The sequence below is a fragment of the Solanum pennellii genome, chromosome 2 (genome assembly GCF_001406875.1).
Source record: "Solanum pennellii chromosome 2, SPENNV200".
In the NCBI taxonomy this organism is placed as follows: Eukaryota; Viridiplantae; Streptophyta; class Magnoliopsida; order Solanales; family Solanaceae; genus Solanum; species Solanum pennellii.
The window spans coordinates 40,627,189-40,651,136 of record NC_028638.1 but is presented as its reverse complement, the minus strand read 5'-3'; the positions used below and the strand labels follow the sequence as shown (position 1 = coordinate 40,651,136).

The window sequence follows — 23,948 nt, the reverse complement described above, 5'->3', positions numbered from 1 at the left end:
TTAAAATAAATGGGATTGTTAATGTGGCAGACGAGTGCAGCAACCCTACTAATCTGATTCTACGGCAATTGAATTTCTCGCTCAAATATTTCGTCTTCTCTAAAGACAAAAATAATTTAAAAAAAATGATCAAACGTTTTGCTTTTTTTTGCTACTGTTGCTGGTACGACCGACTCAATAGGATTGGATGCCTAAAGCGAAACTTTAAAAAGGAGTCTTAACAATTTTTTATTTTTTAAAAATTATCATATAAACTTTTAATTAGAATTTACTTTTCTAGTTTTATTAAATGTGAAGTCATTAATTATTATTTTATGATTGATTTGTTTTAGTAATCTCTTTTCAATTGATAATAGGTTAAATGTTCTAGTGGATGTATTTGTATCAGTTTGTATTATGGACCCTTTTACTTTAACACTTTACCAACTGAATCCTTACACTTAATAAAACACAGTATATTAAACCCCTTAAACTATTGTTCATGCTTATGTGGCACCAATATGGTTGAGTTGGCAAGAAAGTGATAGCACACGCCTATTAAGACAATTGAACATCATATTTAAATTTTAAAAGTATTTACTTTTAAAAAGTAAATAATAAACTTGAAGAATTTTAAAAAAAAAACTTCTTCTTCACTCAATGACCTACTTTTTCAGCCATCTCCATTTTCGTCAAACCCTCTTTTTTTCCTTCTTTTATCTTCTTTAGTTTTTTTTCTTTTAAAATTCCTTCCATTTTGAGATTTCCAATTCTTGGTTCATATTAATTTCTTTGCTCATACAATGCATCTTGTTGCTGTGATGAATATGTATTGTTAGATCCATGTATTTTGTTGGTCTGCAGAATTGGTTATGTTGACACCGAAAATAAATAAGTGTAACTGCGGAAGCTAGCAAAGCAAATCTCAAAAGATCATGAGTAAGAAGACAATGAAAAATATATCAAAAGACACAAAAATTTAACGTGATTCGGTCAATCGACGTACGTCCACAAAGGAGATGAGCAATCCACTATAAATATGAGAGTACAAAATACAGAGGAAAACAACCTCAACCAAATTCACTCAGAATACATGGAAGGTTCACACAAGTGATAACGTATCAAGCTTGTGACCCACAATTTCTCCCCCTACCAAAACTTTCAAAGTCATTAAGACTATATTGTGAATGCGGATTAAGTTAGAAGGAGCATGACTCTATTTATAAAGTTCTAAACCTTTTTTTCTACTATAAAAATGATTAGTCATTTCAAAACCTTTTCCTAAAAGGAAAACCTATTTATGGTAAGAAATCAGGGCAAATAAAACCCAACAGGTTGTTCATCATCCGTTGTTAATAGGTGAGCAGTTCTTTCCTCTTGGTAAGAAATCAGGGCAAATAAAACCCAACAGGTTGTTCATCATCCGTTGTTAATAGGTGAGCAGTTCCTTCCTCTTATTTTCCTTTCTTTATTGCGCGTGTGTGAGCCATCTCGGAGATGTTGTTTTCATAAGTATTGATTCTTGTGTTTGTTGTTGATTTGTTCTCCGTGCTTGTTACCTTTTGTGCTCTAGTCTGCATATGATTTTGATTTTTCCATTTTAAATAGTTGTAGTTGTATTAATATGGGCATATCAGTCGGCTTATGATTTTTGAATTTGTGGAGATTTGAGAAGGAGAAGGTAAGAAAAATGGTGAAAGTGTGCACCTAAGATAGACATATGAGGGAGAGAGTACATTTGTGGTCTGGCTGGCAAGAGGAGTGGCGACAACGACAATGTGACTTTCTCCGGCGATTGGACCATTTCACTGTAAAAATGACAGATGATTAGGGAGACCTAAAGTTATAATTTAAAAGAATTATCTTTTTTTTTTTTTGTAAATTTGCATAAAAACTTTATGATTTTTTGTCCAAAAATAAAAATTATGTAGCAAATTTTATCTGACATGAAATTTGATATCAGCGCGATTGAGAGTCATGACGAATTGAAAGGTTTCAACAGGTTGAGTTTAGATGAGTTGGGAGGTTCAAATGACAAAAGTGTAAGTAGAAGGGTTCACAATACAAACAGGTATAAGTGTAAGGGTCCAGCAAACCTTTTTGCCTTTATAATAAAACTAATTCATTCATTCTCTCTGAAGATATAGTTGATCTTAGATGAGATTTTATCAATTTTCATTTTAGAAAACTTTTTTCAACTGAAGCAACAATTACATGAATTGTTAATATTATTCTATAAGCAATATATGCATTATGAAAAGAATCAAGTCTTATTATCTGATTGAGTTTTTCCATTAGATCATTATGTTTTATAATTCTATATATATTATTTTCTCTTAACAATTTTAATTCAAAAAACAAATCTAAACCATCAATATCAGAATAACTATTAAGTGTTAAAGAAAGTTCAACGTTAAAGATAATAATTTTTAAAATTCTCATCATCCAATGATCTCAATTTTTTACCACTAAATAAGAAATCAAAATATTTTCATATGCTTCAAATTATTTTGAACAAGAATATATATACCTATGAACTAAGAATATCAACAATAATAACTTAACAAGAAAAAATTATAAAAAAAAGTTAGAACAACAAAATCTGGCACGTATATGATAAGTTGATATAATAATATTAATATAATGTTGTGTTCCTTCATTATAATAATTACTTGTTGCACTTGTTGAGATTTCGAAGAAGACAATCAAAAAACAAAATTTATTATTTTGTAACTTGTAAACAACGGCTAATCAAAGAATTTTGTAGGAGTATTTCAATATTGAGAATAAAATAATAAGAAAAAGATGAATATAAGGTAAATAGTAATATATAGTCAAATTCTTAGAGATATATAAGTAAACACAATTTCTCACTTAAAGAAATTATTCCCAAAGAAATTGCATTTCTCTTTTACTTCTTACACGTTTTTTTTTAAATTTAAAAGAATATATAAAAAAAAAATTCAATAATGTGTATAAGTACTTTTTTTTGGAAAAATTATCTATATAAACATTTTTATTGTTCATAATTTCCATTATTCCTATCATTTCAAAATATTTTCAAAATTTCTTAATTTACTCCCAAAACTAAACTTTCAGATACATAATCTTATGCTCCCAAAATTATTTTTCTTCCTTAGTTTACTCTATCATCTCTATCTATTTTTACTCCCACAATCTTATCATTTAATTTATTCCTCTCAATTTGAAATTCAAAATGTTCTTTCTTCTGTCAAATCAATCTCGACTACTTGAATAGGTAGTTTTCATTTTTTTTTTGTTTCTCTCCGTTCATTCTTGTTTTTTCCATCATCAATTTAGTAATACATATGGACGATGTTTCTTCTTTTAGTATTAGGATTACCCAATTAGTTTCACCTACTCAAGGTATTGTACGTGTTGTCTTTGATTCTAACGATGAAGATTTTGTTGAAAATAAATTTAAACAAATAAAATATCAATTATTCATGAAAAAACTTGAGTTGGAGAAGGCAAAACAGAAAAAGGATGCATCTTCATGCCCATCTTTGTCAAAATTACAACTTCGCAACTTGTTCTTTTTGTTAAATTAACTTTTGTTAGTGGTATGACATTTCTGATACATCAATGCTACAATAAATTATGTTTATGCAATGTATCATGTATAAATTTATTACATTGATTCATTTGTTGAATATTTGACTAGTAATGATTTATGTTCAAGACTTATGTACTTGATCTATAAGTAATGTCTAATGTACCATTTACAATATATTAAATTTAAAATGTATGTTTAGTATTTTTTTAAATTTTAAAAGGTTATAGATTGTAACGTATCATTTTTTTTTTGTTGTGCAACAAAATTATCCAATAATAATCTTGGCACATAAAGCATAATGCACTATAACTGAACATAGTAATGACTAATGTGTATCGTACATATCTGATACATATTAATGGTCATAATGTGTTTTTTTACAAATTACTGTTAAATATCCATTCTGTAGCGATGGTACATTTATAAAAATTAACACTACATGTATATGATACTTAATGTCTATCACACAGTAATGTTTCAATATAAAATCAAACACTTACAAGTAATCTTTACTTCCATAATGTATTACGAGATTGCAGTACTTAGCAACAATCTAAATAGTTTAGGAATAACAATGTATCATAAGTAATATATTCATCTCAAAAAAATAAATAAAAATACTTTGATCATAATACATCCATACAAATTAACACTACATGTATCTGATACGTAATGATTATCACATGGTAATGTATCAATCTAAAATCAAATATCTTATGGGCAATCATTACTACTTTAATGTATTATGTAAGATTACAGTACTTAGCCATCTTCTAAATTTTTATAAATAGTAACGTAACATGAGTGATACATCTATCTCGAGTTCACAAATTAAAAAATTGACTATACAACGCAATACATGTAATTTCATGTCTTTAATTATGAGATCTCTTTACCCTGAAGTTAAAAGTTATCAATAATAATGTATCATGCACAATTTTATGGACATGATACATAAGTGCATAAAAACGTACACATGAAAATTCATCTAGTCGCTCTATCAATGTTGCGTTCTTCTACTTTTTTACTTTGCAGAAGCACTGAGAGTTCAGATTTGTCATTCAGTACAAGTATATAATTAATGTCGATAGTGGAGGAAAATGTCATATAGGTGACATCTAGGAAAGATATTCATTATGTATCTTCTCAAATTTTTTGATAGTTTTGAATCAAACATGAAAATATCTTCAATGATCTAGGAGGAGAATTTTATATCAAAATTAAAAGGATTTTCGGTGAACAGGAGATCAATTTTGAATCTCAAAAATTTCAATAATCTTAAATCAAAATTGAAAGGATATTCGATGAACTTGAAGATTCACAAAAGAAATATTTTGATCAAACAACAATTCCATTACTTTTGTATTCTTTATAACTCACTTCGCTTATCCAAAATTTCGACAAAAATTTTTGAATCAAATTTGAAAGGTTTCTTTATTGAAACGGGGAAACAATTTGACATTTGATATTCTTCTTTTTGTTAGGATCTGCCTTTGTATGATTGAAAGTAAGAAGAAACATAATCGCACTTTGTGAGTTTTAATTTGATTTCTAGATTTTATTTCATATTTTGGCGTAACAAATTGATACGTCTTGTATCAAAATTAATGTTTCTGGATGGTGACTTATGTATCAGGAAGGTACAACTTTTAAGAAATTATTGTAATTAACAAAAGATAGAGATATGATGTAATTTATTTCCTACATTATGAGATTTATATAGACTATATTTTTGTCCTTTTTTAAAAAATGGCATGACATTCCATTTTACTAATTGACAACACATAGCACAACGTTTTAAAAATTAAGTTTTGCAATTAGTAGCCCATGTATTGAATATTTTTTGAGCAACTTACAAAAATGACTGTTTATAGGGTTATTGAAGCTTAATAGCTATAAATATGTTATTTATTAGAAATGACTACACTTTATGTCAATTTCTAGCTGCATGTTTGTATTAAATTTTATTTTATTTTATTGTTATTATTGTTATTTATACAATGCACTAAATAAAGTATGATATGTTACCATAACTTCCAAATACCAACCATTTATTATTTTATTAAATAACTGAAATTTCCATTATTAAATTACCAACTAATAATTACATATTGTATGCAAATATGATTGATTCACATAATACAAAAGGCTGTATTTATATTCCTAAATACAATATATTTACTTAATACTAATCATAAAAATATGGGAAAATGCACAAGTACCCCCTCAACCTATGCCCGAAATTCCAGAGACACACTTATACTATACTAAGGTCCTATTACCCCCTGAACTTATTTTATAAGTAATTTTCTACCCCTTTTTAGCTTACGTGGCACTAGTTTGAAAAAAAAAGTCAACCGTCGTTGGGCCCACAAGACAGTGCCACGTAGGCTAAAAAGGGGTAAAAAATTATTAATAAAATAAGTTCAGGGGGGTAATAGGACCTTAGTATAGTATAAGTGTGTCTCTGAGATTTCGGGCATAGGTTGAGGGGGTACTTGGGCATTATCCCTAAAAATATTCATAAAATTTTGAATATAAAAGTTTATTCATGTCTTTTCTCGTTGTATTTTTGCATATGTTTTTATTTTTTATTTATTTATACACTAATACAGTTGTAATTACAATAACTAAATAAGGAAAATGTATTACTTGTAAAATTAGCATATGAATACTTTGAATTCAAATTGGTGTTTCTATTTATAAAACTTAAAGTATTAATATATCAGGGATACAAGTATTTATAAAAATTTAATGTATTAATACATCAAACAAGGTAAAGTAGTACAATTTTAGAATATGAATACAACAATTTGAAAAATGAATACACTATTGTTGACCAAAAAAATGAATACATCAATATACTATAATATGAATACACTATTGTTAAATAAGAAAATGGAAAAATAATAGAATGTGTATGTATCAAAGTGTGTAAGTATTCGACTATGTAAAAAAATTAAACAAATCAACAAAACGTCGATATATTTTTTGTAAAGTTTTTTATAATACTTGAGGCTTGACGTGAACTTAGGTATTTATTTATAAAAATATAATATTGATGTATCCATCTACATTTGTATTGCCTAATCAAATTGGATAAATTACTTATGTATCCAAATGTATTTGTATTCACAAATCACCATTTTATTAATATTACAATACAATTATCTATGTATGTAAGCATTATTAAATATAAACATTTGACATTTGATTGAACCACAAATATAAGTATAAATATAAGTATAATGAATTGAACCACAAAAATCACTCCTACAATCATACAAAAGGATCTTGAATTGTAAGGAATTGGGAGGAAAATACAAAAAAATCTGTAATATATACATAATTAATTATGAGTTTAATAATAATTTTCATATTTATTATTTATTTATATTAAATATAAAAAAACTGATTATTGATATACAATTAAATTTGCTATTTATTATATAGTTATAGTCATATAACATAAAAAAAATTTAAACTATAGCTATATTATTTAAATGTATATTGAAGTTTGTCATATTATACAGTTTTTCCATATTTTCTTATTAAATTAAATAAAAATTCTAGGAGGTGGCGACATTGTGTTTTTCTTTTATTGGAAAATGATTTTTTCTCCCCCTTTTTTTTCTCTATATTTTCATACACACATGATTCTTTTGAATAGTATTTTCTTTTATTGATTATGTAAATATTTATTCAATTCTTCTTCTTCATTATTTTAGATAAAAGATGATTTACTTTTGTTTATTAGTTTTACATATTGATTTCTATTAAAATATTCGTTCATAATGTTTATTTTTTTATTTGCTTTTAAATTTTTGATGATTTATTGATGCCTAGCCGTCAATTTCTCAAACAGTTTACCTATGTTTCATTGTTCTCTCATAAACTTCTCTTTCAAATATACTATTGAGTGTTTTCTCGTCTAAATCAATAGAAAATTTCATGATTCATGAAATTGAAGTTTTCCAACTCATTTGGACAATAATTTTGATTTGAGATTTGATTTCTTGGTATAAATTCTATAGGTAAAATTTTGATTTTAGATTTGATTTCTTGGTATAAATTCTATAGGTAAAATTTTGATTTTAGATTTGATTTCTTGGTATAAATTCTATAGGTAAGAAAGATTCACATACATTTTTTAAAAAGAAAATTGATATGATGATCTCAATTTTTTAATCTCCACCCAACAACTTCAAATTATACCCATGCAAATTCACTTTGATTAATGTATACCGGGACTAATAAGTACAACAATAAATACATACAAATGTATACTATAGTTACAGTATACATAAATGTATACACAATTAACATAAATGAATTTAAAATAATTTGATGTATGCATAATCGGCAATGTAATTACAAAATTATAATAAATTCATAAATATTCTTTGAACAAAATATTTTGTATACAAATAAAACCAACTGAATTCACTTAGTTATCTAAACTTATCACGTAATTATACACATTATTTATTTTACAAGATTCATAATATATACATAACTATTTTTTCGTTCCTTATAAAATTGGCATTCTATTAGTATAGATAATTGTAGTAACACCTCTCCAATCTTATATATACTCGTACTTTCATATTGTTTTATATTAACATTGGTGTTGAAGTTTCGTCAATCTTATAATGAAATTTGAAAAAATTAATGGAAGTATTGACATTTAGATAATTTGATATTAATTAAATGAATTCATTGAAATTGTACTTTCATATTGTTTTATATTAACATTGGTGTTGAAGTTTCGTCAATCTTATAATGAAATTTGAAAAAATTAATGGAAGTATTGACATTTAGATAATTTGATATTAATTAAATGAATTCATTGAAATTGTACTTTCATATTGTTTTATATTAACATTGGTGTTGAAGTTTCGTCAATCTTATAATGAAATTTGAAAAAATTAATGGAAGTATTGACATTTAGATAATTTGATATTAATTAAATGAATTCATTGAAATTAATAAATTTTTTTAAATTTGATGTATATGTGTAATCCCATAGTATTGTGTATCAATATTGGTGTTGAATTGTTATCGATATCGACATTTAGATGGGTTGAAATTAATTTGAATCAATCGAAATCAATATTTGTTAACCAACCATTCTATTGAATAAACAAAATAATTTTTACTATCGCATTCTTCGCTATAATTAAAACTTTCAAAATGTCATATAGTTTTCTCTGTTTGTTGTTGAAGTGCATTGATTTTTTTTTTGATACACTGATTTTGAATTGATGAATTTCATGGGAAATGAATGATCATCTTTATCAATACAAGAGTTTAATATTTTCATAGAAAAAAACCACGCCTGGTTAGCTTATGTTGATAATTAACTGTTCATTTCATAATGAAGGGAAAAAACACCTATTAGCATTCAAAATTAATTTTGGGACAATTTGTGCTAATACTTTATTTATCTATTTAATGTTTATTAATGTTAGGCTATATGTTGCTAATAGTTATTAACAATTGTATATACAAGTCATTTTCTCTTTCTAATTTGGGGCCCAAAAATATGAGACCCAAGCGATATTTAGTTGTCCACAGGTTAAGACACCATGGTTGTTGGTAGAGTTGTTAAAATGGGGTGATCCAACCCAACCCTAACAAGCTAGATAGTTAAATGGGTTGGGATGTGTTGTCATTTTTAATTAAAGGGCCTATAAAATAGCAGCCCAACTGAGTCCTAAGCGGGCCACGAGTTGGGATGGATTGACCCTTCAATCAATAAATGAACAATACTACTCTCTCAGAAAGAGTATCTACGAGTATTAAACATTGACGTTTATGAACACAACATGAATAAGTACAATTCTTCATTGAAGTATCGTACACTTCGATAAATACTTACAAAAATACATTTATGAATCAAACAATTCAATTTACATGCAAAAATACATAATAGTCAACATATAATTAACAAAAAAATGTTAAACATTTCACCATTTCTCTCAAAAAAAAAACTAGCTAGTTTAAAAGACTTGATTTTTTATTTATAATAATATTTATTAATAAAAACTTTACAAAGAAAACATTATTAAAAATAGGGAAAATTGTATATAATAACAAACTAATAACCTAAAATAAATTGAGTAGCTAGGGTTTGATTCAATTGTGCTCCATAGCAAACGTTTGCAAAAAATTGCCAGGCGCCTCTTTCCCAAATATCTCGCTCGCCACTCTCCTCCAATCTCTTGCTCGCTTCCTCACTTTTTATACAAACACAAGTGTATAAAAATTGTTTCTAATTGTACAAAGCAGAGAAAATTGTATAAATACATATATTTTTGTTCCCCTCTCTCCCCTCTTCCGAATCTCGCTCGCCACTCTTCCAAATCTCGCTCGCCACCCTCGCCTTTCTCACTTATACAAACAGAAGCGAAATGTATAAATTGCGTTTCAGTTTGTATAAAGCGTGAGAAAATTGTATATACACATGCAAGTACATATATTTTCGTTCTATACACTTATAATTATACAATAAAAATACTCCCCTGCCTAGTTTCTTTTGCCTTTCTCTCTTTCTCGTTTTATACAATTTTCAAATTGTATCTAATCTCTCTTTCTCGTTTTATACAATTCGATTTAATTGTATATTCCTTGTCAAGTCTCTTTTGTCTTTCTCTCTTTTTCATTTTATAAAAATTTAAATTGTATATAATCGATCTATACACTTATAATAATACAATTCGTTTTATATACTTCATTTTTATACAGTTCTCTGCCCAAGTGTCTTTCTCTTTCTTGTTTTATACACTCCGTTTTATACAATTTGCTTCAACTGTATATGTATAGCGAATTATACAGTTTCTATGTTTGCTATATAGCGCAATTTGCAAACTTTGCTATAGCATACAAATATAAATTTTTTATTTGCTATATATGAAAGTTGTCCTTAAAAATATATATAAAAAATAATTTTAAATACTCATAGCCTACTAACTCGCCTATGAAGTTTGCGGGTTGAGCCTACGCTAGTGGATCTAATGAGGCTCGCTAAAATGCCTCGTTTTGGAATGAGCCCAAACAAATTTGGCCCAACACCACCTAATCCAAGGATTTGATTGGGCGACCTAGCCACCAAACACACTTTGCAATTTTGACAGCTGTAGTTGCGGGCCAATTCAATAGCACTTGACCGGAGTTCCGCCGAAGTTTACTCTCTAAACCAGTGAAGAATGGGCGTAGAAATGGAACTCGTGGATCTCCGACGATTTGATGGCTGAATCCCCTCTTTATGTATCTAGAGCTCCAAGGCTATTCATTAAAGAGATGAACATGAGAAAAACCGAGTCTCATGGCGGCGAAACAGCGTGTTGGCCCATTTCATAAGGTTAGATTTTTTTTAATTTCACTGTGATTTTCGTAATTGAGTCTACAGGAAATTGAAGTCGTTTTACTTTCAGAGCTTTTCTGCGGTTGTGGTCCTAATGGTAGTGGAAAGAGTAACATAAATTGATGCAATGTTGTTTGGGAAGCGAGCCAAACAGGTAACGTAGTCTTCATAGATTTGACCGTTTCATCCAACCTTGTTTTGTTAGTGAAAACAAGCATTAGCTGCACTACTAAAATCCGGTCTATTCTAAATGCTGAAATTCTTAGTCCTAAATACTAACCATTATGATTGTTTCGCTGGTATGGAATTTACAACAGCTGAAAAAGTTTAGCATTTTCATCTTTGATTATAAACTGCGCAGATGCGTCTTAATGAAGTTACAGAGTTCATCCACAATTTAACTAATCACCAGAATTTGGAGAGTGCTGGCGTATCTGTTCATTGTAACTGCTTGATTTCCTCTTTTCGAGATGGTCATTTAGAGTTGCAGTTTTACTTTTGAATCAAGTGTTTCTTTTTTTATTCAAGGATGCTGAGACATACAAAGTTGTTCCTTACATGTGTGGCATTCCGAGATAATTCCTCTAAGTACTTCGTCAATGACCAGTCAAGTGACAATACAGAGGTCACCATGAAACTGATGGGGAAAGGGGTTCACTTAGATAATAATTGGTTTATATCACTTGCTTGATGTTAAATTCGGGAATATTGTTTCATTATGGGGTTGAAGTGGTTGGATTTTTCAGGGGGAGGTTGAGCAAATATCGTTGATGAAGCCAAAAGCGCAATCAGCCCATGATGAAGGCTTTCTGGAGTATCTAGAAGATATTATTGGAACCAACAAATATGTTGAGAAGATTGCAGAATCATTGAAGCAGTAAGTTCTCAACCTTTATGGTAAACTCTTTTATTGTTGCCAGAGTGTTGATACTTTTTGAAAACTGTCATGTGTTCTGTCACATTTTGTTGTGATGGCTGAATATAAAACCCTGGCAACCTTGTCCTGAATCTGTAATTGTTGTTCATCAATCAAGATTAAACTTTTGGCATGAATATGCAATGTGATTTAATGTCGAATCCCCTGGGGTTGTTTGGTAACTGGCTAGAACTATACAAGTATTAGTAATGCATTTATTAGTTATAAATGTATTAGTTATGCAAAGTTTGGCCATGCATAGATTATTTCTTGGATGTTCGTTTCTTATATTAAAAGTTAATAGACATTATATACTTCAGGAGACAGAACTTGAGAAAAAGAAATAGAGAGTGCTGGTGGTGAGCGTTTGAAAAATCAAAAGACAAAGATCACCAAAATTGAATCTATAAGTGGATATGACCTTGTGCATATTGAATTGTGTATTTAATTACACCATTCATGCTGCTTTTATTTTTCCTTCCTTCACCAGGACATTGATAAAAAAAGGCATAGAGATCTACCATAGTAAAATTCAGATAGAAACAAGACAGAAAATGATTAAGAAACTCACAAAAGAGATTGAGGAATCAAAGAAAGAGAAGGGAAGTCTGGTTGCCGAGAAAGAAAATTGCTTTGTACCTTCAAAGATCGAACAGAAATCATTTGTTGTCAAAGAGAACAGAAATCTCCATTTACTTTCGGCATTTCATGATTATGAATGTTGCATTAAAGTTGTCTATAATTCCTTTTGTTGTCTTTTCATAATTCTCTAGCTCTTTGATCAGCACTCTGCTTCTCCGAATGATGCTAAAAATAAGTATGTAACTTTGAAGAAGTCTGTAGATCAATTGCATTCTTCAGAGGCTTTGTGCCAGTTTCTATGAAGCTTTCTTGCTTCTATGTGGAATGAGTTTCTAATTCAGTTCAATTAGAGCTGCAGGTGGATGCTGATTACAACTTACAAGATATGAAGAAGACCTATGAAGACTTGGAGCTCAAAGGCAAAGGATATAATAAAAAGCTTGATGATTTGTTTATTGCTCTTTCAAAGCATACTGAGCAGTAAGCTGGATTTCTTTCAAATGCTTACTTCTTACCATTTACTGGGATGCCATAGCTTTTATGTATCTATCTATCTTATATACATACACTCATATCTGCCGTTGATATTATTGTCAATACACATATTTGTTCCTCTTGGTATAGGAATCAAAAGGACTCGGTGGATCCAGAAAAGCTTTAAACAACTTTTAGGAATGACACTCTTGGCGAGACTTATGACCATAATAAAGCTTTGGAGATCATTGCAATTCTAGAAGTTCAACTAAAAGAGATAAATCCAAATCTTGACTCGATCTCTGAGTATGCACCAGTCAACATTTATATGCAGTGAAAACTTGTAGGATTACAATTTCTCTCGATATACTAATAGTGTCCACTATCACCATGTATCAGAACAAATTATCTGTGTGCAATGAGAAAGTCCAAGAACTTGATTTTGTTACCTAAGAGCATGATGATATAAAAAGCAATATGGCAAGTGGAGAAAGAGAAGGCAAGTCATTTTTATCATTAGAATGTCCCTTTCAATCTTCACATGTCTCAGTGATACTTCATTAGCTTATAACATTTGTAACTAACATTCAGGTTGGATGAGTTTATGGAGGGCTTTAATACCATATCGTTGAAGTTCAAATAAATGTATCAGGTCCTAACTAAACTTTAACTTGTCTTCTTTTAAGAAAGTTTTTCTCTTCTGTTACTCGAGTAGAATTTCATCTACACATTGAGAAGTGTTATTACTTTTAGGAATGAGTTACACATATTATAGAGCAGCCAGGATATTTTGTTGATAACTTTGTAATGGATGCACATATGTTGATCTTATCATAGTTGATATAAATCCTTGCTCTCATAGCTTTGGTTGAACGACAAAAGGTAGTAAAACTGGGGATGTGTGGCAGACACATATCACTGTTAAATAAATGATTTAAATGGAAGAAGTGGAAAGTAACTGCAACTTTCTTTTAGTATTTTACTGCACTTCGACTTAGTCTAGGATAGTTGTTATGTGGTCATTAAGTTTCTTATTTTTAGTTGAATGCGCTATTGAGTTAGCGCGCCCTTTTAATTTTGTCTTTAAGTTAAGTCGTAAGCCTATTTAAAAGGCATCATTGCTGATGAATAGAATCGGAAAAGCAGCTGCAATTCCAATAGCCTACACTTCCAGCAATCATACATTGTTATATATCCTCTTCAACTTTCCTGCTAGTTAATTCCTTCCTTTCAAATATTTTGTTCTTGAGTGAGCTTAAGATCTCTATTCTCCAACATTTGTGGTATCAGATCAAGGCTTAGCTTCAGACGACCTAATAACAGAAAAACACCATGGCTTCCAATGGAAGTTTTCTGAACATACCTCAGCCGGCCATCCCCATTTTATGGGACAAAGCTATCAGTTCTGGAGCATCAAGATGAAGACTTTATTTAAGCCTCAAGATCCTTGGGACTTGATAGAGACTGGATTTGCACGTCCGAATGAAGAGCAACGACTGAAGGAAAATAGAAAGAAGGACGCGAAGGCATTGTTCTTCCTTCAACAGGCAATCCATGGGACAATATTTTCCCGAATTGCAGCAGCCACCACTTAAAGGCAAGCTTGGAGAATTTTTCAAACAGAATTTCAAATAGCGTTGTAAAACTTCAAAATCTTCGGCATGAGTTTAAAACTTTAAATCATGAAAGGTGATGAACATGTGCAAGAATTTTTGTCTAGAGCAATGGCTATTAATTAGTCTAATGAGGTCACATGGAGACAAAATAACTGATCAAACTGTTGTTGAAATTTTTAAGGAGTTTAACTCCTAAGTTTGATCATGTGGTGGCTGCAATTGAGGAGTCCGAAGATTTGTCAAAATTTTCATTATATGAATTGATGGCTTCTTTACAAGCCCATGAGGCAAGAATAAACATGTATTAGAAAAGCAGGAAGAAAAACATTTTAATCTACGGTGGAGGCACCCGATTCAAGAGATCATGACAAGGTAACAAAGAAAGAGGACGAGGTAGAGGTGCATTTCATGGAAATAGTCGAGGGAAGGGCGAGTAATGGTTAATTTTCTCATGGGTGAAAACAAAATGTTTCCGCTATAAGTTCAAATGTGGAAATTTTTGCTCTGGTAACTGGTGCAAAAAATGTGTGTGAATTTGTGGCATTTGAGGTATGAGCATCTTAATTCAAGGGTAGAAAGTTGCTTATACCAAAAGGTATGGTATTTGGATACCAAAAATTAGTTCTTTTGATTTATGCGAAGGTTGCATTAATGGGAAGCAAAGTAGAAAGTCGTTTCCTATTGGAAAGGCATGGAGAGTAACTACTTGCCTAAAATTAATTCATGCATGTTTGTGTGGTTCAATGAATAATGATTCTTTTGGTGGAAGTCGATTTTTTCCCATCATCACATGATTTCAGTCGCATGAGTTGGGTGTATTTCCTAAAATATAAAGTAGAAGCCTTTGAAAATTTTAGAAAATACAAGATACTTGTGAAGAATCAAAGTGGGTAACACATAAAAACTCTCCGCAGACGCCAAAAACAAATAAGAAAAATAACCAAACTATTTGTTATTAATGACTATGTCTTGAGCTTTGAATTCATCGTCATCTCCACCATCTCTAGCTTCAGATACATCGCCATCTCCGACTTCTAATACATCGTCGTCTCTAGCTTAGAATTCATCGTCATTTTTATTTTGTTTCCAACTTCGGGTACATCATCATTTCCAGCTTTGGATACATCGCCATTTCCAACAGCTTCAGATATATCAAAGTGTCTATGCACTCTTACTTCCATCAACATATCATCGGGGATGTCTATTGATTCTTGTTATCGGTATTGTTAGCTGGTGTATATTTTCAGGTGTAATGATAACACAAAAAATAAAAATCACTCTATCTTCCCCAATATTACTGCTACTATCATCATTTGTTTCATTTTCACCACTTTCTTGTCACATTGTTCGTTCATTGACATATTATACCTACAAATTGGACACGGTCCATTGATCCTCAACCACATGTCAATACAAATCGAATGAAAATGATGTTTATAAGGCATCTCTTTAGCTTTCTCGCCAAGTTCAAAATTGGACAAGCAAATAGAGCAATCAATCCCTTCACCTAAAATCTTAACCAACAGTATCGATTGAATGGAAGCGATTGATGCCGGTAATTGCTCTTCCAAAATAGGTTCTGCATTGATAGGATGAGCTTCAAAGAAGGAGATTGAGTTGTTTGTTGCGTCCACCACTGCCACAATATTCCGTTCATCTTCCGGTGGTGGAATGGATTGGTCGAATTGAAGTATATGATCATAAATCATTGATCTGACTTCAGTTTGGGTTAAGCCTTCGAGAGATGGAATTAACAGTGATGCCACCTCCATATCTGGACCTATAGTGTACTAAATGTTAAAAGAGAGAGGTAGATGCCATTTTTTTATTGAAGGATGGTGCTTGATTTATAGGGTTTATTGTTAGCTTTATAAGGAAGATTCTAGAGCTTGGGCTTGGGCCCACATTGAGGCTTGATTTTGTCGTATTTGCATTGCCGATTAGTTTAAAGGGTAAATGCATAAAAATTTGCACTTGATTTGGTCTCTCATTAAGTATTTTCTATATTTGTACTAATCTAAAAATAATCACCTAATATATTTATTTTTATATTTTATAAAGGAAACGGAAAACAAAAGAGAAAAAGAATAATTAATGGAAGAAGACTAAAAAAGAAAACGGAAGAAAAACTTATACCTATACTAGTGAAGAATCAAAGTGGACTGCGCACAAAAACTCTCCGAACGGACAGAGCTGGTGAGTTCTTATCTAACAAATTGTCCATCTTTGTGAAGAATCTGGAATTCACAAGGACCTTACTGCACACTACTCACCGAAGCAAAATGGTGTAGCAGAACGTAAGAATCGTATTTACTGAAGTAGTTGCAACCCAGTGTACTTACTGAACCTATCTCCTACAAAGGTTGTGTGATGAATAAAACACCATATGAAGCTTAGAAAGGTACAAGTCCTTTAGTAAGCCACTTAAGATTTTTTTGTTTTATTGCTTATGCTTTGGTTAACTCTCAAACTCGTAAAAACTAGATAAAAAATCACAAAAATATATTTTCATCGATTATTTTCTTGAATCCAAAGCATACAGGTTGTATAATCCTCTCAATGCAAAGTGATATTTAGTAGAATTCTTGTATTTGATGAAAAACAAATACAACAAGAGATTCTTATACCCATCGAAGACTCTAAAAATGAAGGAGAAAAGTCTGCTCCAAATTCACCTAAAGAAGCGATTGAACCAGAGATATTTGCAACACTTGACCAATTCCACTAGAGAATCCTAGATATTCTAAGCAATCTTGTCAATTTGCTTTATTGTTTGAGAACCTATATTTTATGAAGCAATTGAAAATAAGGAGTGGAAGAATGCGATGAAGGAAAAAGTGATGGCAATACAAAGAATTGATGGTCAAACTGGATATTCAGAACAAGGTATCATGTAGATGAAAGTGTACAGAAAACAAGGCCAGACTTGTCGCAAAGGTATACTCACAACAATAGGGTATTGATTTTGAGGAGACATTTTCTTATGTTACTGGATTTGAAACGGTAAGAACAATTTTAGCCTTGGCTGCTCAAATGAAATGGTCATTTTGTCAACTTGATGTCAAGTCATCCTTCTTGAATGGTGAATCAGACAGAAGAGGAGGTTTATGTTGCTCAACCTCAAGGTTTTAAAATTAGTAGCCAAGAGGAGAATGCGTACCATCTGAGGAAGACACTTTATGGGTTGAAACAAGCGCCACACACTTGGTATAGCAAAATCAATTCCTATTTTGTTCAAAATAGATTTGAAAGGAGTGAAAATAAGCCTACTTTGTAATTAAAGAAGTGAGGTTAACAATAATCTGCTTGTATGCCTCCATGTTAATGATATAATTTATATAGGTTCATCTCACTCTATTGTAATCTAGTATAATGAATAAATTTGAGATGACTGATTCGGGTTTGTTGCATTACTTCCTTGGGCTCGAGGTGAAATAAGGAGAAGGTAAAGTATTTATTCTTAAAAGAAATATGCATCAGATCTCTTTCAAAGAATTGGGCTTGTCAATTGTAAATCTGCCACAACACCCATGAATATAAATGAAAAATTGCAGTAGGATTAAAAGTCTGGTTGGAGGTTTGATTTATTTGACTCATACTCGTCCATATATTTCATACTTTATTGGTGGTGTTTCAAGGCTTATGAGCAATTCATCAAAGCATCATTTTTTAGCCCAATTCATTAAATTTCTGGACTAATTAAGCAAGTTATCTATATGTGGATCTATTTTGATAGTCCTACTTTGAGATACCATGAAAGTCTTTATTTTACTTTATTGTGACCTCACTAAAGCATATGTGCCATGATTTTTTAGTGTAGTCACGTGGAGCGTATAGGTATAAGTTTTTCTTCCGTTTTCTTTTTTAGTCTACTTCCATTAATTATTCCTTTCCTCTTTTGTTTTTCGTTTCCTTTATAAAATATAAAAATAAATATATTAGGTGATTATTTTTAGATTAGTACAAATATAGAAAATACTTAATGAGAGACCAAATCAAGTGCAAATTTTTATGCATTTACCCTTTAAACTAATCGGCAATGCAAATACGACAAAATCAAGCCTCAATGTGGGCCCAAGCCCAAGCTCTAGAATCTTGCTTATTAAGCTAACAATAAACCCTATAAATCAAGCACCTTCCTTCAATAAAAAAATGGCATCTGCCTCTCTCTTTTAACATTTAGTAAACTATAGGTCCAGATATGGAGGTGGCATCGGTGTTAATTCCATCTTTCGAAGGCTTAACCCAAACTGAAGTCAGATCAATGATTTTTGATCATATACTTCGATTCGCCCAATCCATTCCACCACCGGAAGATGAACGGAATATTGTGGCAGTGGTGGACGCAACAAACAACTCAATCTCCTTCTTCGAAGCTCATCCTATCAATGCAGAACCTATTTTGGAACGGCAATTACCAGCATCAATCGCTTCCATTCAAGCGATACCGTTGGTTAAGATTTTAGGTGAAGGGATTGATTGCTCTATTTGCTTGTCCAATTTTGAACTTGGCGAGGAAGCTAAGGAGATGCCTTGTAAACATCATTTTCATTCGATTTGTATTGACACGTGGTTGGGCATCAATGGATCGTGTCCGATTTGTAGGTATAAGATGCCAGTAGACGAACAATGCGAGAAGACACATGAAGAAGGTGATGAGGATGAAATAGGTGATGATGGTGGCAGTGATATACAGGAAGATAGAGTGGTATTTGTTTTTCATGTTGCCATTATAGCAGAAACTGCAGATCTAGCAGTATCAATAACAGAAATGAATAGAATTTCTGAGGATAGGTTTCTAACTATTAGAGTGCCTAGACATTTTGATGTATCCGCACCTAGAGATGGAGTTGGGTCTAGAGTTGGAAATTCTGATGTACTGGAAGCTTCTGGGAATGGCGATGTATTAGTAGATGGAAATGGCGATGAATCTGAAGTTAGAAATGGCGATGAATCAGAAGCTAGAGATGAAGATGTATCTCAAGCTAGAGATAACGATGAATATGAAGCTAGAGATGACGATGTATTAGAGGCTAGAGATGGCGAAGATGACGATGAAGCTCAAGATATGGTCATTGATAACAATTAATTTGGTTATTTTCCTTATTTGTTTTTGGTGTCTTCTGCTGAACTAAAATACAAAAGTTATTTGTACAAAATATTGTGCTTAACTAAATCTATAAAGTTGTTTGTACAAAACATCGTGCAATTAGGATGATGACAGGATTGGGATAACCTAGATCCAAGATATGATCATTGACAACAAATAGTTTGATTTTTTATTTGTTTGTTTTGGGTGTCTTCTAATTTCATAGAACTGAAGTATTAAGATTTCCCTAGAGCCTTAGAAAGTCGATATTAATAAAGTGAAAGTTCATGCGGTCAAACAAATGAGCTGCAATCAAGATTAAAAGCTTTGAATTGACTTCTCTTTAGCTAAGTTATTCATAATTTGGTTAGCCGCTCCTTATAAAGTGATATGATCCATGGATGTAATGATAATTGTGATTGCAAGTTCATAATTTTTGTTATCTCTTTTGACAAACATATATTGAACTTTAAACTTCTACAAATATCAACATTATATCTGGTTAATCCGAATATATCAACCTTACTAGTACAAGTAAGGAACCTTCTTTCTCTATATTGATGAGTGCATTGACAGATTGAATTATCAATTACACTATTTAAATTTCAAAAAAAAAAGATGTTTAATCTTTCCCCCCCAATATTTTCTTTGGTCTTCATATCTACAAGACATGTATTTTTTCATATATTTCCAAGTTGACCATGATGAGAGTTATGTGTAGTAGAAAGGTTTGTATCCCATTGAGAGGTTTAATCCTCCACCAATTCTAAGAAGTGCATTGACTCATAACATTTATGCATAGTTAATACTTGTTTACCAAATTTAGTCAGATTTTCATTAGAAGGAAATTTCTTTTTCAACAATCTCTAAGAGAGGAATGATATATAAATTGAAAATTTTCTATTCTACATATGATTTATAAAGCTCATTCAAGGGTAGGGAGTCGTGATGATTTGTCACACATTCTTATTAAAAAAATTACTGCCTATAGAGTTTTCTAAACGTCTTTTATTATGTTCACTAAAATGATGACATTAATAGTACTTTCTGGTAGGATGATAATTAATTTCTTCATCTTTCTACTCTTTCCTTGCATGAAGTCACTAACATTGATGATCATATTGGACTTTGGATCGGAGCTGAGGTAACTAACATAGAATAGATTCATTACCTGTTCAATCATTCTATCAAAAGCTATAATCACCCTTTTCTAACTTTTCAACTTATATTGAATTGAACCTTCAATTTTATAATTTTCAACTTCCTCCAGTCATGAGATTGTCCATCTCCCCTTTCCTAGACATTAGATGTACTGTGTTGTAGGCTTTATACTTGTAAAAAGCAACACAGATGAAATGTTTAGTCCTCAAGTTCCACCATCTTTTAGTGGCGACTGTATCACTTATGTCTTGTAATACTCCAATCCCAGTACCACTCTTTTCAGGTTTGCACTAGTTTTTTGATGAGCTCCAGTGATAGTATGATACTTACCGTTTTTAGTAGAGGAACCCTCAAATTACCTTGCCAAGTCTTCATTAATGAGTTCGATGGTTTCCTTTAAAGGATCCATAGTTGTCAAGGTGTACACTAGCATAACATGTAAAACTTGTTTAATGAGATTTAGTTTTACTCCATATGACTGAAGTTTACCATGCCATGATTCCAACCGCTAAGCTTGTTAACAATTTTAGTCATCAGTCCACCAAAGTACTCTTATCTTTTTTGTTCCTAAACTAAGTAGTTGAATGGGAAACCTTTATCCCAAAAACTTGTAGCTTGCCTCATCTTGTTGATTGTGTAATTTAAAGTTTTAGTAGATACAACAAAAAAATACTATTATTTCCCCTTAACCTTATGATCAGATCTTCTCACAAACAAAATTAATCTGCTTCATATCAACTTCGCTAGATCTTGTACTGCCCCTAAAGAACATAACAATATCATCAATATAAGTATGATGATTGATTTGAAGTCCATTTATGTTCATAGAGAAAAATGTTAATCTATTATTTTATTAAAGATTGTTAGGTTGTCACATAAAAACCTCATCATTAATAATGAATAATCCTCTTGTTTCAGGCCCTATGAAGCAGCAAGAAAAATGTAAAAGATAATGAGAAAACCATTAAACAAGGACAAAAAAATGAACAATGATAGGAAGCAAGATCAGGAAAACAAGGATGACGACAATGAAAATCAAACAAAACAAGCTAAAAAGGCTTGATCATCTGGATCAATTTCATATCTGGTATGAATATTGATACCCCAAATTACACTTATCAAAAAGAAGTATAAAGCGGTTGTTGTTCAAATATAGAACCTAACGAAAGTTAGAGTACATCCCACAAAGAATATGATTTAAACTTTGTTAAATTGCTATTTGATGACATGACAATATTCTGAGTAAATTTTGATAATGACAAAGTGAACCAGGTTCATAAGCTTGTGCCAGTCCTCAAACAAAGAGCTGGAAAGAAGAAAGTCTTATTTAAGGAAAAAGACAACTAGTTTTTTTTTTTTGGTAGGATTCAACTAGGGTTTAATCTGTGCAAAGAACCACAACTTTTGCGAATCCAGAAATTGAGAGAACATTTGCAGCAAGAGCAAGTATGGTGCTGAAAGAGCAAGACGATAGAAGAAAGAAGAGCTAGAGTTAAGTTTTCTTTCAAAGCTTAGTTTGTGTTGTTTCAACTTAGAACCCATTGTTTAGGGACAATTTTCCTAAGTGACAAAGTGTGTTCGCAAGGTTTTTGTTACAAGAAGTGGGTTTGGCTTTTTGGAGAGTATACGATTATAGCTAATCATTGAACAGTTTGAGTGAACTATTGAGGTGAGCTGTTAGTCCATTTGATTATAGAGTTCTAATCTAAAATTGTTCTTTGAAATTCGTAAAGTTTTGGTGAAAATTCTATGAGGTGTAGGTCATGATTTTTCTTCTCTTGAGCAAGGAGGTTTTCCACTATAAGATCTTTGTTTAGTTTGTTGCATTTTCATCTTTGCTAATTTTACAAGAACTTTGTTCTTGTTTTAGGTGGTCAAGGTTTCTTCACTATTATTTGTGCTCTTAATTGGATTATTTTCGAATTGATACAAAAATACTACTCAGTCATCTATAATGCTCCTTAACCTCATAGATGACTCAGTGATATTTTAAAGGAATTAATCTGACATCTATAATAACTTGACAGTATATAATATGTAATAGGTCCGTATCATAAAAGAACAAATGTTTTTTTCTGTAGGAATAAATTGTTAGTCTTTTAATGATACCATCATTGTTTGATACATATAACATTTGTGAATTAGAGTACCGACGAGTGATTTTATTTTAGAGAAAAGACATAAAATCATCATAGAAATTGTTTCGAATTTTTAAAAAGACACCTTAACTTTGTGGGTGTTCTATTATCCTATTAAACAGTTTCAAAATAGAATGTATACCCCATTTTTTCACTCAATACCACTAATACAAAAATATTTGTATGTCACGCACTAATAATCACTTGTCACATGTTAAAATAATTTTTAATTATTTTTATCTAATTTTTTGTATTTCTTTTATTTTTCTATTTTCCTTTTTCTCTTTCTTCTTCACCTCAACTCTGTTCTTTCTTTTTCGCTTTCTTCTTCACCTCAACTCTGTTCTTTCTTTTTCGCTTTCTTCTTCACCTCAACTCTGTTCTTTCTTTTTCTCTTTCTTCTTCATCTCAACTAAGTTATTCTTTTTCATTCTCTTTGTGTTGCAGCAACATCAAAACCATTGTGGCTGATCAGATTTCGCAGCAGCACTGTTAGTTTTTAGTCAAATTACTATCAATTAATTTATTTATGAAAATAAATATCCACAAGTAATTAAAATCCAAATATTCAAATATTATCAAGTCAAAATCTGAAATTTAAATCATCACCTTATCCAACTCTTACTTCCAAATTGAATTTTTCATAGTTTAACTACTCCGAGATTCCAATCTTGATTTGTAAGAGAAAAAATCACTAAACTAATTTATTTTTTTTAAAAATAAAACAGAATAACTTTAGTTTAAAAATAAAACGTCAAATAGGAAAAAGAGAAAAAAAAATGAAGGAAGCCATGGGTGCTCAAGAAATATGAGTAAACTAATGATGGTAGGGAAGATGAGAAAAATAATTTGAAAAATTTAAAACTATTCTAAATAAAGTTTTAAAAAATAATAATTAATACATGAGTTTTTATAGTTTTTTTCAATAAGGCAAATTGGAAGTGTCAAATGGCAATTTTACATTTGTAGGAAGTTGTATCAACAGTCCTTTGCTCGCCCATATGCTGTGACAACACGAGTGGTGTTAAAATTAGTCAAAACAGTATATTT

General features: G+C 30.8%; 1 protein-coding gene, 2 long non-coding RNA genes and 1 pseudogene across 5 annotated transcripts; 3 read left to right on the top strand and 1 right to left on the bottom strand.

Annotated features, from left to right (window-relative positions):
- The first annotated feature begins 10,619 nt into the window (after window positions 1–10,619).
- LOC107012047 lies at window positions 10,620–13,395 on the top strand. 2 transcript variants are annotated; one of them, XR_001455972.2, is made up of 6 exons: window positions 10,620–10,919; window positions 10,993–11,076; window positions 11,669–11,799; window positions 12,771–12,900; window positions 13,045–13,200; window positions 13,294–13,395. It is a non-coding gene; the product is annotated as an uncharacterized LOC107012047 (long non-coding RNA). The 2 variants fall into 2 exon arrangements; XR_003576932.1 differs by having other exon boundaries at window positions 10,629–10,919; window positions 12,779–12,900.
- An 85-nt stretch (window positions 13,396–13,480) lies between these two features.
- Window positions 13,481–22,586, top strand: LOC107012046. Of its 2 annotated transcripts, none has more exons than XR_003576933.1 (3): window positions 13,481–13,546; window positions 21,679–21,847; window positions 22,025–22,586. It is a non-coding gene; the product is annotated as an uncharacterized LOC107012046 (long non-coding RNA). The 2 variants fall into 2 exon arrangements; XR_001455971.2 differs by adding an exon at window positions 20,700–20,743 and having other exon boundaries at window positions 13,484–13,546; window positions 21,679–22,586.
- LOC114076131 lies at window positions 15,456–16,308 on the bottom strand (annotated as a pseudogene).
- Window positions 16,696–20,693, top strand: LOC114073828 (E3 ubiquitin-protein ligase Os04g0590900-like). The gene has a single exon (XM_027914815.1). It carries the CDS (start codon window positions 18,712–18,714, stop codon window positions 19,597–19,599), a length of 888 nt encoding a protein of 295 aa, XP_027770616.1. The 5' UTR covers window positions 16,696–18,711; the 3' UTR covers window positions 19,600–20,693.
- Window positions 22,587–23,948: the final 1,362 nt, after the last annotated feature.